Genomic DNA, 20,729 nt, shown 5'->3' on the forward strand with positions numbered 1-20,729 from the left:
GAGCCATTCTTATTGGGACACCCGGTACAGAGAATGCCAGAGATACCACAAGGGAGAAGGAGAAGAGGAAGGCCGAGAAGAAGCTGGAGGGAGGGAATTGAAAAAGAACCAGAGGAAAGAGAAACCCCTCCAGGTCTATGGTTAAACAGAGAAGAATGGCGGTTAGGAGTCGGAAGGCGTCGGAGAACGCTGTAAACCGATAGTAGTAGTATATTAGATCTATACTGTGCAATTCTCAGTATGACCATACAACTAAGCGTCAAGTTCCTAAAATGTTGAGTATCCTTTATTACTATATGGATGTGAAACCTGGATTATGATGGTGGTCATATCATGGAATACTCAAAATATGGGTTCAACCTGTGGTTCAACGCATTTCAAACATAGAAGTCTTAAACAAAATAGGCCAAGGCAAAAGTGACTTGACGAAGATGATAAAAAAGATAAAAGTTAGCAGATACTGGATACTGCAGTTAATACTCAACGGAAAGATTGAATGAAAAAGAGAAATTGGTAGGAAGAAATATTTATGGCTCCGAAACCTTCGTCAATGGACTGGCTTATCAGCAGATGAATTGTTAGGTACATACCGCGCAAGATCGAGAACAATATCGGCAAATTGTCATGGAAACTACCCACCCCTAAAATCTGGGCACGGTATTCAAAGAAGAAGATAAGAAAATAGCTAAACTAATGGCCAACATTCTGAAACTGGAATGTTTTTCCAGCAACCCAGAATGTGTTGAGTGGTCGTCAGAAAAGAGAGTCAAAGCAACTACCCTTCGTGAAGAAGGTTGCACATGAAGAAATAGCAAACAAATTTGATGATGGTGCCACAAAATCAGGTGGAATGAAAATTTGTAAACGTTATCATGACATTGGAACAGATAAATCAGCAAAAAGAACGGACAAAAAACGGTGCTTTAGACAATACAATGAGCGCTGAGTATGCGGCCTGTCTTTAGAAGATCATCTCCGACCATCCAAAGACATTAGCTAATACTATTATCAATTGAACTGGTTTACAAATATCGGACTGCACTTGCACAAGAAAGTTGTCTGAAAATGTATTGCAAGCAGCAATGCCAACAATCCTTAGAAAGAGACCGTTTCTGATCAAAAAACAAGGGCAAAATTTTGCGCCAATGTGTTTTAAATGGATTCATTTTTTTCGACTCCTGTGAAAACTAATAGGTATTTTTGAAAAATTTCAACGCAGAATGAAAGATTGCATTATTACCGAGTGAATTACATTGGTGAAAAAAAATTGGTGTGATTTTTAATTTCAAATATCTCATATCAAGAAACTTTTTGATTATTCTAAGAGACTTTCGGCTCTCGGCAATAATGTAATCTTTCATTCTGCGTTCAAATTTTTCAAAAATACCTTTTTCAGTATTAAAAAAAAAATGAATGCATTTAAAACACATTGGCGCGAAATTTTGAGTCTTCGACCTTAATTGGACTTTTTGTATTGTATTTTTTCCAACTTTCACTACTTACTGTTCTAAGGAGAGACGGCTTAAAATTTAATTTGTTCCAGGGGCTACCACCATTACTTAGCATATTATGTTTCTTCTTTAAAGAGTCATCAGACTGCCTGTGGAGGGTACAACATGGGTAGTTTTGATGACTGTATAAAGAAGAAACATATGCCAACTGATGGTGGTGGCATACGTTTCATTTTACTCATATTTGAGTACTAAGGAAGCAGAACTCTGTTGGATTTTTATCTAGATAAGTAGATAGGTGTAGAATAGTCCTGTCGCCAGGGGGGTACAACGGCCTCCTTAATTTAGATGGACTTACCCAAGTTTTTTTTATGTATTTTGACCCGTAGAACACGAATTTTTTGGGTAACAAGTAACAGTTGATCCGGATGTCGATAAGATTGTTATAGACAAAGAACTTGAGGAATCACATAACAGCGATTTCTCGCAAAACAAAACATTATTTTATATTTTTTGGGTGATTCTCAGCAAAAATGGTCCTACAAGTTTTTTCGTAGGATGCATAGTTTTCGAGATAAACGCGGTTAAACTTTCAAAAAATCGAAAAAGTGCAATTTTTGAACCCGAATAACTTTTGATTAAAAGATAAAATAGCAATTCTGCTTACTGCATTTGAAAGTTCAAGTCAAATTCTATCGGTTTTGATTATTTGCATTGCTAAAAATTAAGTTTTTATTTGTTAAACAAAGCCATAAACACATAGTGTTTCCCGTGCCCAATGCATGCGTTTTAATGTACGTAATCTACGTAGAAATTGTCTGTATACGTGCCTACTCGTTCGATTTCAAATGAGAAATGCATTGAAAACAGCATTCAATCACTATGTGTTTATAGCTTTGTTTAACAATAAAAAAATTAATTTTTAGCAATGAAAGTAATCAAAACCGATAGAATTTGACTTGAACTTTCAAATGCGGTAAGCAGAACTGCTATTTTATTTTTCAATCAGAAGTTATTCGGGTTCATAAAGTCGAAATCTATGCATCCTACGAAAAAACTTGTAAAGACATTTTTTGCTTAGAATGATCTAAAAAATACAAAAAAATGTTTTGTTTTGCGAAAAATCGCTGTTATGTGATTCCTCAAGTTCTTTGTTTATAACAATATGCAGTGGCGGCTGGTGACTCAAAAATTTGGTAGTTCTGCAGTATTTTTTGTTTTTTTTTAATTCAATATCTTTTAATCGTTGTATTTTACAACGAGGCTTTTAGTTTGATATTTTACATCATATATTTATTCATTATATATCTATTAAAAAATAATAAAGAACTTACCGATTTTCTTCTTTTCAAATTGAAGATAAATCCAATTATATCAAAAATTGCAATGGTACATTATGGCACACTAGTAATTGTTTTATAGTTTATGTTTTTAGTAGAATTTTATCGATAAATACGCGAAACTAAGGAATGCAAACGAAAAAACACTACAAACAAAATCGCCACAACAATAAATGCATTATAGGGTCTTACGAACTAACTACACACAGAGCCAAATATATTATTTTTTTTTTATAAATAAGCTCGATTCGTCGATTTTTTTTTAAAGCAAACTTGTCTATAACTTTCTCATTAAAGTTTGGTATTTCTTTTATAAGTGTTTTTTCTACTGACAACATGGTTAATGCTACAAGTCGGTCTTCAGTCATGGAATTTCTCAAGAATGTTTTAATCCGTTTTAAACTCGAAAAGCACCTTTCAGCTTCTGCCGTACTCATGGGCACTGTAATTAGAATTTGAAGCAGTTTTACAGTTTCTTGAAAAGGCTCTGTTAAATTATTTTCAATTAAAAATTTTAAAAAAGGTATTGCCCCATTAATGTCTCTACAGTCTCTTCTAAAATAAATAACAGATAATTCAGTCTTCAAGCGCTCCCTATCTAAATTTGGATATGACGCGCAAGTCAGGCTTAAATTATCATCTGGGAAATTAGCACAATAATTATCAAATTGCTCAGGATAAAGCAATGAAGTTGCAAGTAGGTGATTTTTAAAAGCAAATCTATCATTTGCACAATTTATGATTATATCACAAACTTCGATAGATGCTCTCCGATGATCTATACTGGACTGTTATCCTTCCGTAACCTTTTAGTTGGTAATGGTTCAACGCATAAACTAGAACTTTGGTCAATGGTATCATCTATTGAATTTCTAACTGAATTCATGTATCTTTCGAAATCTGTCACCTTTTTATTGATTTCCAAAGGATCCGTTTTAGTCTTTTGAAGGGCATTATACAAAACGTCTACTTGTGGCATTATGCGATGGAAAAATGTTAACCAAAAAACAAAATTTTGATCCACTAGTATTCTTCGAATGGAAGACGCTGAACTACAGACAGCTGCCTTATCAAACGATTCTTCTATTTCTTCCATACATTCGATAAAAGAAGATCGATGTTCAAACACAACATTAACAGTTCGAATATTGAAGTTCCAGCGAGTTGGAGCGCCATGAGGAATTTTCTTTTGGACGATTTTATCTAAAACTGCCACTCGTTGTGGCGAATTTTTAAAAAAGGTAGGGATTTCATTTAAATTTCCAAAAAAAAGTCTAACTTGAGAGTTTTCGGAACAAGCCTTAGACATTATTAAATTTAATTGATGCGCGTAACAGTGTACAAAATGAGCAAATGGATATTTTTCTTTGATTCTGGCTTGAACTCCTGCGTGCTGTCCACACATGACCGCTGCCCCATCATAACTCTGAGCAATTAGTTTATTATTTGAGTTTTCCAGGATAGGATCCAAAACACTGAAAATGTTTTTGCTTAAAGTATCTGCATTTAATTTTGAAGGTACCAAATATGTCCAAAATCGTTCTACCGGTGCTCCATTTCGACAATATCTAAATACTACAACCATTTGTGATTTTGCTGAAATGTCTGTAGTCTCGTCGGCCATGACAGCTAGATATGGAGATTCCCGAATTTCCTCCAAAATTTTATCCTGGCATAATTCCAACATGCAGTCCAAAATATCATTTTGAATTTCTTTAGAAATGCCCTTAAAAACCGTCGATTCTTCCAAGTGTTGTGCTAAAGTTCTATCCAATTCAGCAGTAAAATTTATGAGGCCGCGAAAAATTCCAGGATTGTCGGATGTTTGTGTCTCGTCGTGTCCCCGAAGCGCCAATTCGAAAACACTACAAAATTTTATGCAGTCTATAATTTTTGAGAGAACATACCTATTTTTTGTTACAGCTTCATTGAATTTTTGAATATTTATCCAGTATGCAGAATCTAACTTGTTCTTTAATATTCACGGAGCCTAATAAAGCATATTTCATTTGATTGTGCAAATGATGCTTAGAAGTTTCGTGCTTTTTTATTTTATCACTTAAATGTACTAAGTCTGTTACACCAACTTGCGTCCATGACTTATCACCTCCAAAGAGTACACAAGGAAAACAGAAAAGAGCGTTTTTTCTGTTGCAGCCACATATCCAACTATTTCTCGTATAAATATCGCAATTAAATTGTCGTTTGTAATTTTTCCCTCGGCTTGATCCTTCTTTTTCGATTTTAATATCCGGCAAAGGACGTCCTTTGCATTTTAATTCTAGTTTTTCGTCATAAGAATATTTAAAGAATCTCTTAACATTAATCAAATTATAAATAACATCCATCCTGAACAGCACTTTTATTCTCATATACTTAATATAAATACCGAATTACGTGCAGGACAACTTATTTTAACAGTCGTCGCGTCGCGATCACCGATTATTTAAAATTACAATAAACGTAGGTTTCTACACACTAGTTCGAACTGCGACAAATGCAGCTCAAATATTGCTTTCAGTCGTCGCCTGAAAAGTGTAGGAGAGGGTTGAGCGGGTGTTATCGGGGATATCTTTAACAGTTCACAGCTCGGAGTAGCACCGGTCCGGTCAAATAAGTGGGACTTGCTATCGCCATGAGATGCGACGGACGACAGATTAAAATAAAGGCGGCCATGCACGAAAACCATCTAAATGAATTTAGATTTTATAAGTAGTGATATTTTTTATTTAATTTTCAAAGTAATTTTGTTTGGATTATTTTGGTGGTTCTGCAGCTCCGCAGCACTTATATACCAACCGCCACTGACAATATGTATTATCGACATCCGGATCGACTGTTACCCAAAAAATTCGTGTTCTACGGGTCAAAATACATAAAAAATACTTGAGTAAGTCCGTCTGAATTAAGGAGGCCGTTGTACTCCCACTGACGACAGGACTAGAATGCATATCGAAGATTCTACCATGCGTCTACTACTTATCGGTATGTGTACCTTTCAAATTTTAGAAGGCTCAGATAAAAGGTTATTACCAAGAATTCTGCATTCCGATCTATCTCTTTGTTTTTATACTTAATGTTTTATTTAAAACATCAACTATGACAAATACACAAATATGAATAAAAAAACACTTACTTCAAGTGGTGGAAATCGTGTGCTTCTGGTGATGGGAAAAATGGCAAATGATAACCAGAATGAGCATTTAAGGTAGACAGTATGGCCAACGTGAACCACAACCAAGCCGTAGCTACATGCGATCCCATCAGGAAAACTCCTAAGAAGGGCGGGATAAGGTTGGAGAATATGTGTTCAATTGGGTGGCAATAGATGGCTGTGACTGCTATGGGTGCTGTCCATTCGTGGTGTTGCTTGTGGATATACTTGTAAAGATATTTGCTGTGAAGTAATCTAAAAAAGAAAAACAATACTGTTAATTAGTACCTACATTAGTTTAGGAACGCTCTATGTTCAACATTGAAAGGGTTTTACGCGGATTTTATGATATATGACTAGAAATAATGTGTACAATTGTATAGGTGTATGATTTTTCAGTTTATTTAAATTTCTATCGATGAAACATCTTTTGACTTCATATTTCTTTGCATAGAGGTCATTACAAACCGAAAATAGTACATTATTTCGTAATAACTGCCAGATGGACGGTTCGATTCTTTTAAGTCGAGTTTCACCAAGTACCAACTTTGAGTTTATATCTTTTTTTTTTAAGCTTTTGACACAGCCCTAACTAGGTGCGTAATCTCACCCCTTTATCCTACGATGTTAATTTTATCTATTTACTTTATGTTTTCCTTCTTCTTCTTCTTCTTGTGCCACTCCTATCGGAGAATGGAAATCATCAAGGCTATCCTTACCTTGTTTACAGCTGATCTAAGGAGTTCATTACTGGTGCAGCCAAACCACTCTCTCAAATTTCGCAATCATGACATTCTTTTACTGCCTGGATTCCGTTTTCCTTCTATTTCGATACTCGTAAACTAATCACAAATTATTTCATTGCTTTGGTCTCCAGTTTCTTTTATTTAAAGTTCTAAGTATTTGCTACTTGAAACTTTTTCAATTTGAATGCCGTTCATACTAATATGTGCTGGTTGTGTCATGTTTTTACTGAAGACCATGTAATACTTAGTTTTTTTGATATATTGATGTACATATACAGTGCGTTGGAATAACTGTTACCCCCCCCCTTATTAACTCATTTATTTTTAGCACATAATTAAAACGCTCGGACAGGTCGATTTTTAAAATAATCATAGTATATTATAGCATCAATGTTTCGAACTTTACACGATCGCTCTTCAGGTAACAAGCATAACTTTGATTTTTTTAAATGGGAAAGTACATCATGTGACACCTCATTTAAAAGCTTTTGAAATACATATTACAAAAATGTATAATACTTCAATCCTTTTTGAGAGCGTAGGCGCAAAATTTCAGTCGAATTATTTTTAAAAGCATTTAATATTTTTCGAATCCTGAGAAAACTAATAAGTATTTTTGAAAAATTTAAACACAGAATGAAATACTGTATTATTACCGAAGGAAGAAAGTCCCTTAGAATAAACAAAAAGTTTCTTTTGGTTGATATATTTGAAATTAAAAATCAGACTAAATTTTAGCTTTTTTTCACCCCTGTGACTTATTAAAATAAACATTATAAAAGTTCTCAGGGACTTTTGACCCTCGCTAATACTGTAATATTTCATTCTGCGTTTAAATTTTTCAAAAATACTTATTAGTTTTCCCTGAATTCGAAAAAAATAAATGCGTTTAAAAAGAATTCGACCGAAATTTTGCGCCTACGCTCTTAAAAAAAGGATTAAAGTATTATACATTTTTGTAATCTGTGTTTCAAAAGCTTTTAAATGAGGTGCCACATGATGTACTTTCCTATTTAAAAAAATCAAAGTTATGCCTGTTACCTGAAGAGGGATCGCGTAAAGTTCGAAACATTGATGCTATAATATACTATGATTATTTTAAAAATCGACTTGTCCGAGCGTTTTGATTATGTGCTAACAATAAATAAGTTAATAAGGGGGGGTAACACTTATTCCAGCCCACTGTATACAGGGTGGTTCATCTCATTCGCCTCGGTCTCTGTACGGAAAACCACTGGATATTTTAAAAAATTTTCTTCACAGAAATATACAGGGCCTTTAATACTACAACCTAAAAATAATGTGAATTATACAGGGTGTTCCAAAAAAGAGTGGTATATCAAAGTTTTATTTTTTCTTATGGAATGCCCTATATCTGATAACATTATTGAATTGACCTTAAAAAATAAACTATACTTTCATAAGGGTTCCCTATACCTAAATACAGGGTGTTTTGATTTATTTCGATTTTTATAAAAATATAAGGTTTTAGAAAATAATAAATATCTACGAATCTAAGAAGCAGTAACAAATTCTTTCTTGCATCTTAATAATAGACTATTTAGCATACTTAAACGGATGCTTATTGCAACAAAATTTTTTACAGGGTGGTCAAAATATGAGATTGTTCTATTAACAAATTCAAGCTGTAATAACTTACTTATTTTAAATGGAACACTCTGTATCTTACTAGTCTATCGCGTAGAAAATTTACTTAGCTTTCAATTTGTTTTAGGGTTTCCTATACCTATCTTTTTACTGGGTGGTCAAAATATTAGATTGTTCTATTAACAAATTCAAGCTGTAATAACTTACTTATTTTAAATGGAACACCCTGTATCTTACTAGTCTATCGAATAGAAAATTTACTTAGCTTTCAATTCTTATTAGGGTTTACTATACCTATCTAGCTTCATTTTTTAAATATTTAAAGATTTCCTAATTTGTCAGCTTTAAAAATTAGAATTAAGTACCTATGTCGTGGTTATGTACAACACATCACCAACACCGGCAATATACTTAAATATCTTAGTCAAGATAGTTTCATTAATAAAATTCACATTTTATCCTTTAATCACACAGAGTGTTCTTATTTTAAATGACATACTCGATATTCTATACTCTATAATGGAAGATATTTAAAACCTCTTCAATTCCATGTTAATATTCTCAATACACATGTTATTCTGTAAATATAAATTCCCATGTTATTCTGTAAATACCCATTTTTACATATTTTTGTACAATAGGCTCGTTTTCGTCAAAGTAGCCATTGCATTTAATTGTTTGTAATTGCGATTTAAAGATTCAAACAAAAAGTGGCGTTCTTAAATTTACTTAATAACCGTTGGGTTAAGATATGGAAAATACTTATACGGAATGAAATATAATTTAAATATCTTCCAGAATACGGCATTTAATATAGGGTATGCAGTTTAAAGTTAACATATTATTCAATTTCACATGTAGGCCAAAACCAACTAAAATAATACAACACTCTGTGTGATTACATGATAACAATGAAAATTTTATTATTAATGACAGTATCTTGTCTAAGTATATTGCCGGTGTTGGTGATGTGTTGTACATAAAATAAACACGACATAGGTACTTATGTAATTCTAATTTTTAAAGCTTACAAATTAGGAAATCTTTAAATATTTAAAAAATGAAGGGAGATATGTATAGGAAACCCTAATAAGAATTGAAAGCTAAGTAAACTTTCTACTCGATAGACTAGTAAGCTACAGGGTGTTCCATTTAAAATAAGTAAGTTCTTACAGCTTGAATTTGTTAATAGAACAATCTAATATTTTGACCACCCTGTAAAAAGATAGGTATAGGAAACCCTAATACAAATTAAAAGCTAAGCAAATTTTCTACGTGATAGACTAGTAAGATACAGGGTGCTCCATTTAAAATAAGTAAGTTATTACAGCTTGAATCTGTTAATAGAACAATCTCATATTTTGACCACACCTTTAAGAAATTTTGTTTCATAAGCATCTGTTTAAGTATGCTAAATAGTCTATTATTAAGATCCAAGAAAGAATTTGTTACTGCTTCTTAGATTCGTAGATATTTATTTTTTTCTAAAACCTTACATTTTTATAAAAATCGAAATAAATCAAAACACCCTGTATTTAGGTATAGGGAACCCTTATGAAAGTATAGCTTATTTTTTAAGGTCAATTCAATAATGTCATCAGATATAGGGCATTCCATAAGAAAAAATATAACTTTGATATACCACTCTTTTTTGGAACACCCTGTATAATTCACATTATTTTTAGGTTGTAGTATTAAAGATCCTGTACGTTTCTGTGAAGAAATTTTTTTAAAATATCAAGTGGTTTTCCGTACAGAGACCGAGGCGAATAAGATGAACCACCCTGTATATGCCATAATTGTTGCAAGCAATATTTATGTTTGTAAGTAATCGTTGTAATTGTTCTACTGTTTTTGCAAGTAGTACAGTGTCGTCCGCGTATCGAATATTATTTATAACCTCTCCATGGATTAATTATGATCCCTTCGTTTGCTTGCAAAGGGCTTCTTAGCAGATGCTTTCCCTATATACATTAAATAGCAGTGGTGACAAAATGCATCCCTGTCGTACTCCTCTACGTATTTCTATGGCTTGTGATGTCTCAAGCTTGATGATTTCCTTATCTTAGTGTGGTTGTATGCATGGATTGGAAAGTATCTAGTATTTTTTGAATAAAAAATATACTGCCGTACTTACCTATGGGAATAATAAAATCCTACTTCTTCTGTTAAGATGTGTACTGCCAATTCAAATAATACCCAGTGGAAGGTGGGTAGTTCGCGTAGGGGTGGATATCCCCTCCATTTCATTGCCCAGTACATCAAAAAGGATATAGGTATACCAACAACTGATTGGTTAAACAAGACGGAATATATAACCTAAAACAACAACACTTTTCTGATTTCTGAGAGCAGTAAAATGTATTTTGAATTAAATAAATTACATACACTTTTCTTTTTGTGTAAATTAATTTAATTGAAAAAAAACTTGGATACTCTGTGTAAATAATTATATTAATGATTAATTATTTATATGGGAAATAAGCCACAATTAAAATGAAAAAAATAATTTTATTAACGTTTCGACGCCCAAATCGGGTGCCGTTGTCAAAATACAAAATATTACTAAAATAAACTAAAGTGTTGTTGCTAAGCAAAAAAATTCTTCTAATAATTTATTTAATCTCACTCATTTATATTGGCAATTCAGACATATATTATACATTTTAAAGTAGAAGACTTTAAAATGATATTGCCAATATTTATGAGTTGCGTTCCTGGGACGACTTACTGAAAGATAGTTCATTCGATTACATGAAATTAACCCCAACTCAAGAATATCCGTCATAAAAAATTATAGCATGCGATATGTCTTTAAAAAGACAACCAAATGCAACGACAGTAAAATTCTCGCGTTAGAGACTTCATAGTAAGTCACAAGGGAAAACCAGAAAAAACCTTGTGATACTATCTATGATACGGCACCCGATTTGGGCGTCGAAACGTTAATAAAATTATTTTTTTCATTTTAATTGTGGCTTATTTCCCATATAAATAATTAATCATAAAAATGCCACAAGGAAATAGCTTCAGAACAAAATTATATTAATGTTTGTATCACGGAATAGAGCATTGAATAACCTTTCAAATGAGCTAGCACGCGACTCATTATAAAGCCTATACTCATTTAAAAATCATCGATTACGTCATCACGCCGAGATGGATGACGTCACTAGCATGATATATACGCCAAAAAATCATAATATAAAAATAATAATCGATCTGTTTCGGGATTTTTCCTTAATGTCGCCGGTTTACGAAATGATGAATTTATTCCACTTGACTGTCACACTGTAGAAAACTGCATTGAAATTGTCATGTTACATTATAAATACTCGATAAAATTCATTGTTTAGATAATTCTATAAATATACAATCAACTGCTACTTAAAAGTTTTCCGCATTTCGATAAGTAGTATCCGTAGGATTAGTAATGTAACTTTTAGCTTTAAAGTGCACGTTTTGTTCATATTTAACTTCGACCATTATTGCAATATGCTGCTGTTGGGTAAAGATAATTTAAACAATAATTATGTGAGTTATTGTAACACTGTAACAGTGTAAAGTTGCAAACAGTTCATTTGTGCTACGTTTTCTCGACTCTGTTTTATGGAATGGAAGCTTGGACCTTGAATGCTGCATCAATGAAAAAACTAGAATCATTCGAGCTGTGGGTGTACAGAAGAATTCTGATAATATCGTGGACAGAACACGTCACAATCAAAGAGGTTCTGAGAAAGATTAATAAAGAAATGGAAATCTTACATACCATCAAAGCAAGAAAATTAGAATATCTTGTACGTCAGCCAATGGGAGCAAGAATAGGATATTACCTCCGAATTCTATCCTACTGCATGGATTTTAATGAAATTTTGGGCCTAGCCTCTACTTATCTCCTAATTCAAAGTCTACCCTATGCCGATGTGTGCTTTTATCTTGGGGGTGGTTCCCACCCCTTCTCGGGGGTGGACAATTTTTTGGTTAAAATGATCACAAAATTCGCGGAACCTAATTCTAAGCAAAAACTATTCTATAATTTTTTTTTGAAAACTCAATACTTTTTGAGTTATTCGTGGTTTAAAATTGGCCATTTTCATTGAAACATAATACCTACCTTTTCGAAGGGTTTTTGCGAATACCTTAAAAACTATGCATCTAACTAAAAAAATTATATGCAACATTTTTGTAAGCTATAAAAAAACAAAGAGACACTTGCCTCCATAACTCTTCTAGTTATAATACAAAAGGAGATATGGTAGGTGAAAATAGTTTGTTTTTTGGTACATCCTCTAATTGTTGTATTTAACTTGAAATAACAAAGAAACGGTCGATTTTAGGTGTATAATACCACCAATATCTATTGTAGTGCTTGAAAAGACCTTTAAAATGAGCTATATTAAAGGTCCATTACATTAAAACTGAGCGAGATATGCTGCAAACAAAATTAATAACTAATGTGTTTTAAGAAAAAATGAGAAGTAATTTTAACCCCTATCCACGAAAATGTAAATGCATCGTTTTCCTTCTACAATACCTTTTACTATAGTGTTATTTCTGTGTTCAGAAAGTTGGACGGGTTTAAAATGAATGGTTTTTGAAAAAAAAAATCAAATTATAAATATCATTTTTAAATTTTCTTAAAAATCTTCCTTTTTCTCCATGTAACTTGAAAATGATAAGAGATACAGTAATGAAAAATAAAATGGAAATTTTTATCTGAAAAAACCCTACATTTTTGTGTGGTACCTTTTTTCGCATCTGTTATCATTTTCGAGTTAGGTACATGGAGAAAAAGGAAGATTTTTAAGAAAATTTAAAAATGCGCTCTCTAATTTGATCTTATTTTTTTCAAAAACCATTCATTTTAAACCAGTCCAACTTTTTTAATATGTAAATAACACTATAGTAAAAAATATTGTAGAAGGAAAACGATGTATTTAAATTCTGATGGATGAGGGGTTAAATATACTTCTAATTTCTTCTTAAAATACATGTCATCAATTTTTTTGCAGAATATTCCGCTTAGTTTGAATGTAATCGACATTTAGAATTGCTCATTTTAAAGGTCTTTTCAAGCACTATAAAAGTTGTAAGTATCATTATACACCTAAAATCGACCGTTTCTCTGTTATTTCAAGTTGAATACACCGATTTGAGCATGCAGCAAAAAAACAAACTCCTCTTGCCTACCATATCTCTCTTTATATTTTAACTAGAAGATTTATGAAGGAACCAATTTCTTTGTTTTTTTATAACCTACAGAAATATTTTATATAGTTTTTTGTTAGATGCGGAGTTTTTAAGGTATTCACAAAAATCCGTCCGTAAAGGTGTCATTTTTCAATGAAAATGGCCAATTTTCAACCACGAATAACTCAAAAAGTATTGAGTTGTCAAAAAATAATTATAGAAAAGTTTTTGCTTAAAATTAGGTTCTCTAGCGCTAGCCTCTTCCGAGAAGGGGTGAGAACCACCCCCAAGATAAAAGCGCACATCGGAATAGGGTAGACTTTGTTTCATGAGCTATTCCCTACTTACTGTGAAAATATCAAGTAAATCGATGTAGTAGGATGGAATTCGGAGCCAAATACCTTCATTGACTGCCTTATTGGACATATTGCATCTGGAGAGAGATACAAACTTGCTCCAATTGATTATGCAGGGAACTATTTAAGGAAAAAGAAGCATAAGGAGACGCGGAATATCGTGGCTTCGCAACCTGAGAGAATAGTACAGATGTACATCAAATGAACGTTTCAGAGCAGCCGTCTCTAAAGTCCGAATAGTTATAATGATTGCCGGCCTCCGTCGCGGAGATGACACTTGAAGAAGAAGAAGAAACAATAAATTTAAACTATGTATATTGTTGTGGAATTGTTTTTTTTAAGGAAATTCAAAAAAATTAAATTTATATCAACGTCCATGAAATGATAGTTTTTCATCACCCTGTATATGGCCAAAATTGTTTAGAATTTAATTTTACTAGTAAACAAAGTGTTTCGGAAAAATTAAAACGATTAGTGATAATTATTTGACGAAATTGACGGGACATTAACAAAACATTTCGGTGATTAGAAACTGTAGAGAGCGTTTTAACTATTTATAATGGGAAATAAGCCACAATATTATTAAAAAATGATTTTTATTAACGTTTCGATTTTATTTATTTATAATATTAATGATTTTTTGTGACGGATATTCTTGAGTTGGGGTTGATTTCATGTAATCGAATGAACTATCTTTCAGTAAAGTCGTCCCAGGAACGCAACTCATAAATATTGGCAATATCATTTTAAAGTCTTCTACTTTAAAATGTATCATATTATGTATCTGAATTGCCGATATAAATGAGTCAAATTAAATAAATTATTAGAAGAATTTTTTTACTAAGCAACAACATTTTTGTTTATATTAATAGTATTTTGTATTTTGACAACGGCACCCGATTTGGGCGTCGAAACGTTAATAAAAGTCATTTTTTAATAATATTGTGGCTTATTTCCCATTATAAATAGTTAAAATTGTAAAAATGCCACAAGAAAATAGCTTCAGAACAACATGTAGAGAGCGTTGACGGGACAATAACGTTTGTAAGATCCTTCCGGGAAGGTAATTTAATGTGGTACACAAACGATATTATTTTAGTTGTAAGAGTAGAAAGTAGAAAATAACTAATTATGATTTTCCTTGAATTTGACAAATTGGAAAAGTTAGGTGGAAGAATATTGGGTTTCTTAAGAAATGAATGGTTTGAGAGAGGTTGTTGTTTAGTGGACGAAAAATATCGGGAGAAGGGATAATGGATGTGAGAGTATGGATTTGAGAGAAAAATAAAGTCAGTGTGTAATGAACATCGAGCGAAGGCAGCCGAGTTTTTTTAAAGTGTAGAATCAGTGTAGAGTTGGTGTGATCAGCCTTTGCGAGCAGGATCAAGTTGAAACCAAATCGTCGACCAGTTGAAGAGCTAATTTTCCTGGTCCGAGGGAGATTCCTTTGTTTTGTCTAGAACGAGTAGCTGATTATTATCCGTTTGTACACAAGATATTCGAGCAAGTCCTGTGTGTTTTTCTTGGAAGCAGTTTTGACGAGGGGGACTTTTTCGCAACAACCAGAGAGTACGTGTTGAGAGAATCAAGGACAGCGCAATCCAGAAAACGAGGGAGTGAAGAATAAAAGGTTAGTCAAATCATTTGTCTGAATGGAGAAAAGTTATTTATATCAAGACCATATTTGTTTACTTGTTTATTGAACAATATTTTTGTAACACAGTTAGTCATTTAAAATTTGAGAAATCAATTCAAAAGAAGAAAAGTAAAATTCATTCAATTTAGTATGAATAAATAAGAAATTAATTAAATAAATAATTTTGTCAAAACAAGGAGATATCAGAGTTAGAGTTTTAATTTATTAAGTTAGAGATTGTTGCAACAAAGTTAAATTTTAATATTTTTGAATCATATGTACACGGCATTTAATAAAAACAATAGATTACATTTATATGAATTTGAGTGTTGTCAATTTCCCTGTTTCTACCCTGGAAGAAGTAAGCAACTAGAAATACTAGAAGCCACAGATTACAGGTATTGTATCAAATATACAAAATTAGCCCTGATAATAAAATTGATTGGAAAATTTAATCGGAATTTAGTTATGTCTTTACATAGGCAATAAATAAAATAATTGGATAATCAATCAAATTAAGAATTTGCTAATTAATCTAAATAAATAGAAAAGGTAGAGCAAAACTATATGTAAGATAGATATTTTGTATTAGTACCAAGTTTGCTTAAAAAATTACTTACATGCCTCAACCTCTTGTCATCAACTGGCTCATTCGTACCCGGTTGAATTTTATATTTTCTTATCACTCCAGGCATATTGGTAACGTCCATGAAAGTGTATATGCCCCCAAATAACCAATAGACGCCGAATGTGATACACATCGAGTAAAACACCCACAAATTGAAGGGATCTTCACCTACCAAATCAAGAAACTTGTCCCATTGGGCCTGCCAGAAGTCTCCGGAAGCGCCCCAGAATCTCTGACAATGCCTAAAATAAAGTGGTTTACACATAGTTTCAAAAGTTATGCATCACCCCTCGTATTCACGATGTTTACGCTTTTATAAATCCGTATCTTTATCACATATTTAATGGGCCTTTTTTATAAAAATATCCCTTTTCTGGTTTTTTGTTTTATTTGAATACCCATTTAATTGACCTGGTTTTGCCAAGGTGTAAACATTTGAAAAATTTAATCTGGTGAAATTTTTTTGGTATAAGAATTATCGATTTAGTTTAAGAAGGCCATTCACAGCGGTTCGTGGTGGAAAGAGTGGGTGTTTCTCAGAGTGATGTCTCACGGGTATGCAATATAGGTTCCTGGAAACAAACTCGATACGGAATAGAGCTCGGTCTGGTAGATCCCGAGTTACCAATGATCGACAGAATGGATATATCAGAATTTCCATCCGTAGAAATTGTTCTATGTCTGTACCAGCCCTCCAAAGAGAATTCAGGCATACTACAGGAGTCAGAGTATCGTTGGCTACAATAAGAAGAAGAATTTTAGACTCAGGTTTGAGGAGTCGTCGACCAATAAGAGTTCCTCAGCTATAACCTAGACATGTTTTGGACCGCCTCCAGTGGGCTTAAGAACACATGCAGCTCCCCAACAGTTTTGGACTTTTTTCAGACGCGACCAGAATCTGTTTAAATAGTGATAACCGGAGAGTTGGGCAGCTCTTGTTGACTCTCGCCACACACGAATTCGCCGGTTATCACTATTTAAACAGATTCTGGTCTCGTCTGAAAAAAGCACAAAATTCCAAAACTGTTGGGGGAGCTGTATGTGTTCTTAAGCCCACTGGAGGCGGTCCAAAACATGTATAGTTTGTAGCTGAGGAACTCTTATTGGTCGACGACTCCTCAATCCTGAGTGTAAAATTCTTCTTCTTATTGTAGCCAACGATACTCTGATTCCTGTAGCATGCCTGAATTCTCTTTGGAGGGCTGGTACAGATATAGAACAATTTTTACGGATGGAAATTCTGATATATCCATTCTATCGACCATTGGTAACTCGGGGTCTACCAGACCGAGCTCTCCTCCGTATCGAGTTTGTCTCCAGGAACCTATTGCATATCCGTGAGACATCACTCTGAGAAACACCCACTCTTTCCACCACGAACCGCTGTGAATGGCCTTCTTCAACTAAATCGATAATTCTTATACGGTCCAACTCAGAAATTAAAGTACGATTAATTTTTAATCGCGTTTTCAAAAATTTCACCAGAATAAATTTTTCAAATGTTTACACCTTGGCAAAACCAGGGCAATTAAATGGGTATTCAAATAAAATAAAAAACCAAAAAAGGTATATTTTTTATAAAAAAAGGCCCATTCAATATGTGATAAAGATACGGATTTATAAAAGCGTAAACATCGTGAATACGAGGGGTGATGCATAACTTTTGAAACTATGTGTAAAAACTCGATGAATTTTGTAATATAGACCAGAGCACATCTGTAAAAATATTAGTACGTTTGGATGTTGACAGGTGACTCATATTTTTTTTGCAGAAATTGCTTGAAAATAACTCATATAATAATATTTGAGTTATCCTCCCACTCAAAAAGGTCCGGAACATTGTTTAAATAATCAAAATGTCAAAAAATGAAAGAAAAAGTCGATTTTTTCTTCGTTTTTTGATTATAACTTTAAAAGTATTCATTTCGGAGAAAGTTGCGCCGACATAAAAGATGCAATGTTAAATTTCCTACAATATACGATCAGTTAAAAATTTTAAAAATTGTCACCCTTGTTGCAAAATAGCAATAATTGCGAAAAAACCATATAAAAACAAGTATTTGCATTTTACGTTTTTCAACCATTTGTGCTACACTTATGCCTGGTTGCACCAACAGATCTTAAGTTCCAGATTAGGTAAGCTCTACTTATAAATAGGGCCTCCTTGAGTATCACTTACGTTGCACCATAATTTTAGATTCTTACCTTATTATCAATTATATCTATTATTATATTATGGTATTCTTATTGTAATATATTATAATTATATTAAGTTAATTGTTATGATATTCTCGACTTAAGCTTAAGATGTGTTGGTGCAACCGGGCATTAGGACCTTTATATTTCACCCAGAAAATTTTTATGACGTAGTAAACCAATGCTGTAAATTTCATTAAGATCGGTTTAACAGATTTTGCAAAATAAATTTTGCAATCCAGCTTTCGCAAAAAAAAATCATTTTTTCCAAATGTTGCATGACTGAAAATAAAGCAGAGAGCAAGTTGAATTTTTTGTTACATCTAGAAGAATAATGTACCTTTTATTTGTAATTTGCAAAATTAAAATCGGTTAACTACCACGGCGTCAGGAATTTTTTTAAATAAACATTAATTTTTGGTGCTACGCGCAGGACAGCGGATACGTTTGCTCTGATTGGGCATTCCAATGACCTTTGATAATTATCGATAAATTTTAATTTTAGTACATTTCGATATAAATAAATAAATTTGTTTATTGCAAAATAAAAACACATACTCTGTCCTTTGAAATAACACTTTCTTAGCAAAAACTTTTTTGTTCATATATTTTAACATAGAGGAAAAAAGTTTATTATTTTTAAACATATTCAATTGTTTAAACAATATTTCATAAACAATAATGAAATTAGTTGGATTTTTGTGGAATTAAAATATTAAAATACAACAAAATATAGAGTAAGAAAATAATATATTAGATAAAGATTGGAAGAAATTTTGGTGGAAATCAACTTGTGTGAATCGAACACCGCTGTCCTGCGCGTAGCCCCAAAAATCAATATTTATTTAAAACAATTCCTGACGCCGTGGTAGTTTACCGATTTTAATTTTGCAAATTGCAAATGAAAGGCACAGTATTCTTCTATATGTAAAAAAATTCAACTTGCTGTCTGCTTTATTTTCAGTCCTGCAACATTTTGAAAAAATGAATTTTTTTTGCGAAAGCTGGATTGCAAAATTTATTTTGCAAAATCTATTGAACCGTATTTAATGAAATTGACAGTATTGTTTTATTATATCTAAAGTTTTCCTGGGTAAAATATGAAGGTCGTAAGTGTAGTATAAATGGTTTAAAAATGTAAAATGCGAATACTTGTTTGTTTATGGATTTTTCGCAATTATTGCTATTTTGCAACAAGGGTGACAATTTTTAAAATTTTTAACTAATCCTATATTGTAGAACATTTAATTACGCAACTTTTATGTCAGTGCAACTTTTCTCGGAAGTGAATACTTCTTCTTCTTCTTCTTTCTCATAATCCTTAGTGCCCTTCAGGGCGTCGGATGTCGGGTTCCGCCTTTTATCCACTTCTTCCAATTGCTTCTATTGGTGGCCAGGTTCTTCATATCCCTCATACTGATGTGTCTCCTTTCACCTATATCTTGGATCTGGTCCATCCATGTCTTCCTCGGCCTTCCCTTTTTTCTTTTGTTTCCCATTTTGGCTTCATGTACCGTCTTTGTAAGTCTATTTTGCTCCATTCGTTGTATGTGTCCAAACCAGCTTAATTGTTTGTTTTCTATCTTCCTAATTATCGGTTCTTGTTCCAACTCTCTTCTTATATCTTCATTTCTGAATCTGTCAAACTTCGTAACTCCGGCTATTTTTCTCATGTATTTCATCTCCGTCGCGTTTATCATTGATTCATGTTTCTTTTGGACAATCCATGTTTCCGCCCCATATGTCATTATCGGATTTACTATGCTGTTATATACTCTGAGTTTAGTTTTGTTGCTTATTTCTGACTTTCCAAAAATTGTATTATTTAAAGAGTAATACACGCTAGTTGCCTTCTTCAGTTTGTTACTTATTGCCAAGTCCGTTTTCCCATCATCTGTTATTATATTTCCCAGATATTCAAAAGTAGATACATGTTCTATTACTTTTTCCCTTACTATTATATTAGTATTCCTTTCTCTTTTCTCATCTTCATTTATTATAATAAGTTTTGTTTTGTTGAGGTTCATTTCCATTTTTAATTTATGTATCTCTTTTTGCCAAATATCTATTAGTTTCTGCATTTTCTCTACTGTGTCTGTGATTAGAACTATATCATCAGCGTATAGAAGGGAGTTGATCTTTATTGCATTTAAGTTTTTATATCCTACTATGTATTGAAGGTTTCTTGTTTGATCTTTGGTATTTTTGATTAAAGTATCCATGACTATTATAAACAAGAGGGGGCTTAGTCCATCTCCTTGTTTAATTCCCTTATCCCATTTAAAAGTGCCTGATCTTTCTCCATTTATTTGTACTTGGCCTTCTACTTCCATATATATAGATTTTATGACTTTTATCATCTTTTTTGGTATATTACAGCTCTCCAATATTTTCCACAATATTTCTCTGTTTATCGTATCAAAT

At 32.6% G+C, this 20,729-nt stretch overlaps 1 protein-coding gene across 3 annotated transcripts in view; it reads right to left on the reverse strand.

Annotated features, from left to right (window-relative positions):
- Positions 1-20,729, reverse strand: part of LOC114326133 (fatty acid hydroxylase domain-containing protein 2) — a 97,442-nt gene that overhangs the window by 5,776 nt on the left and 70,937 nt on the right. For all 3 annotated transcript variants that reach the window (XM_028274377.2, XM_028274379.2, XM_028274376.2), the window contains exons 3-5: positions 16,102-16,351; positions 10,437-10,618; positions 5,928-6,200 (exon numbers count right to left, since the gene is read on the reverse strand). In XM_028274377.2, the coding sequence (XP_028130178.1) occupies positions 5,928-6,200; positions 10,437-10,618; positions 16,102-16,351 (705 nt within the window). The remainder of the gene's footprint in view (positions 1-5,927; positions 6,201-10,436; positions 10,619-16,101; positions 16,352-20,729) is intronic.

This window comes from Diabrotica virgifera, chromosome 5 (genome assembly GCF_917563875.1).
Source record: "Diabrotica virgifera virgifera chromosome 5, PGI_DIABVI_V3a".
In the NCBI taxonomy this organism is placed as follows: Eukaryota; Metazoa; Arthropoda; class Insecta; order Coleoptera; family Chrysomelidae; genus Diabrotica; species Diabrotica virgifera.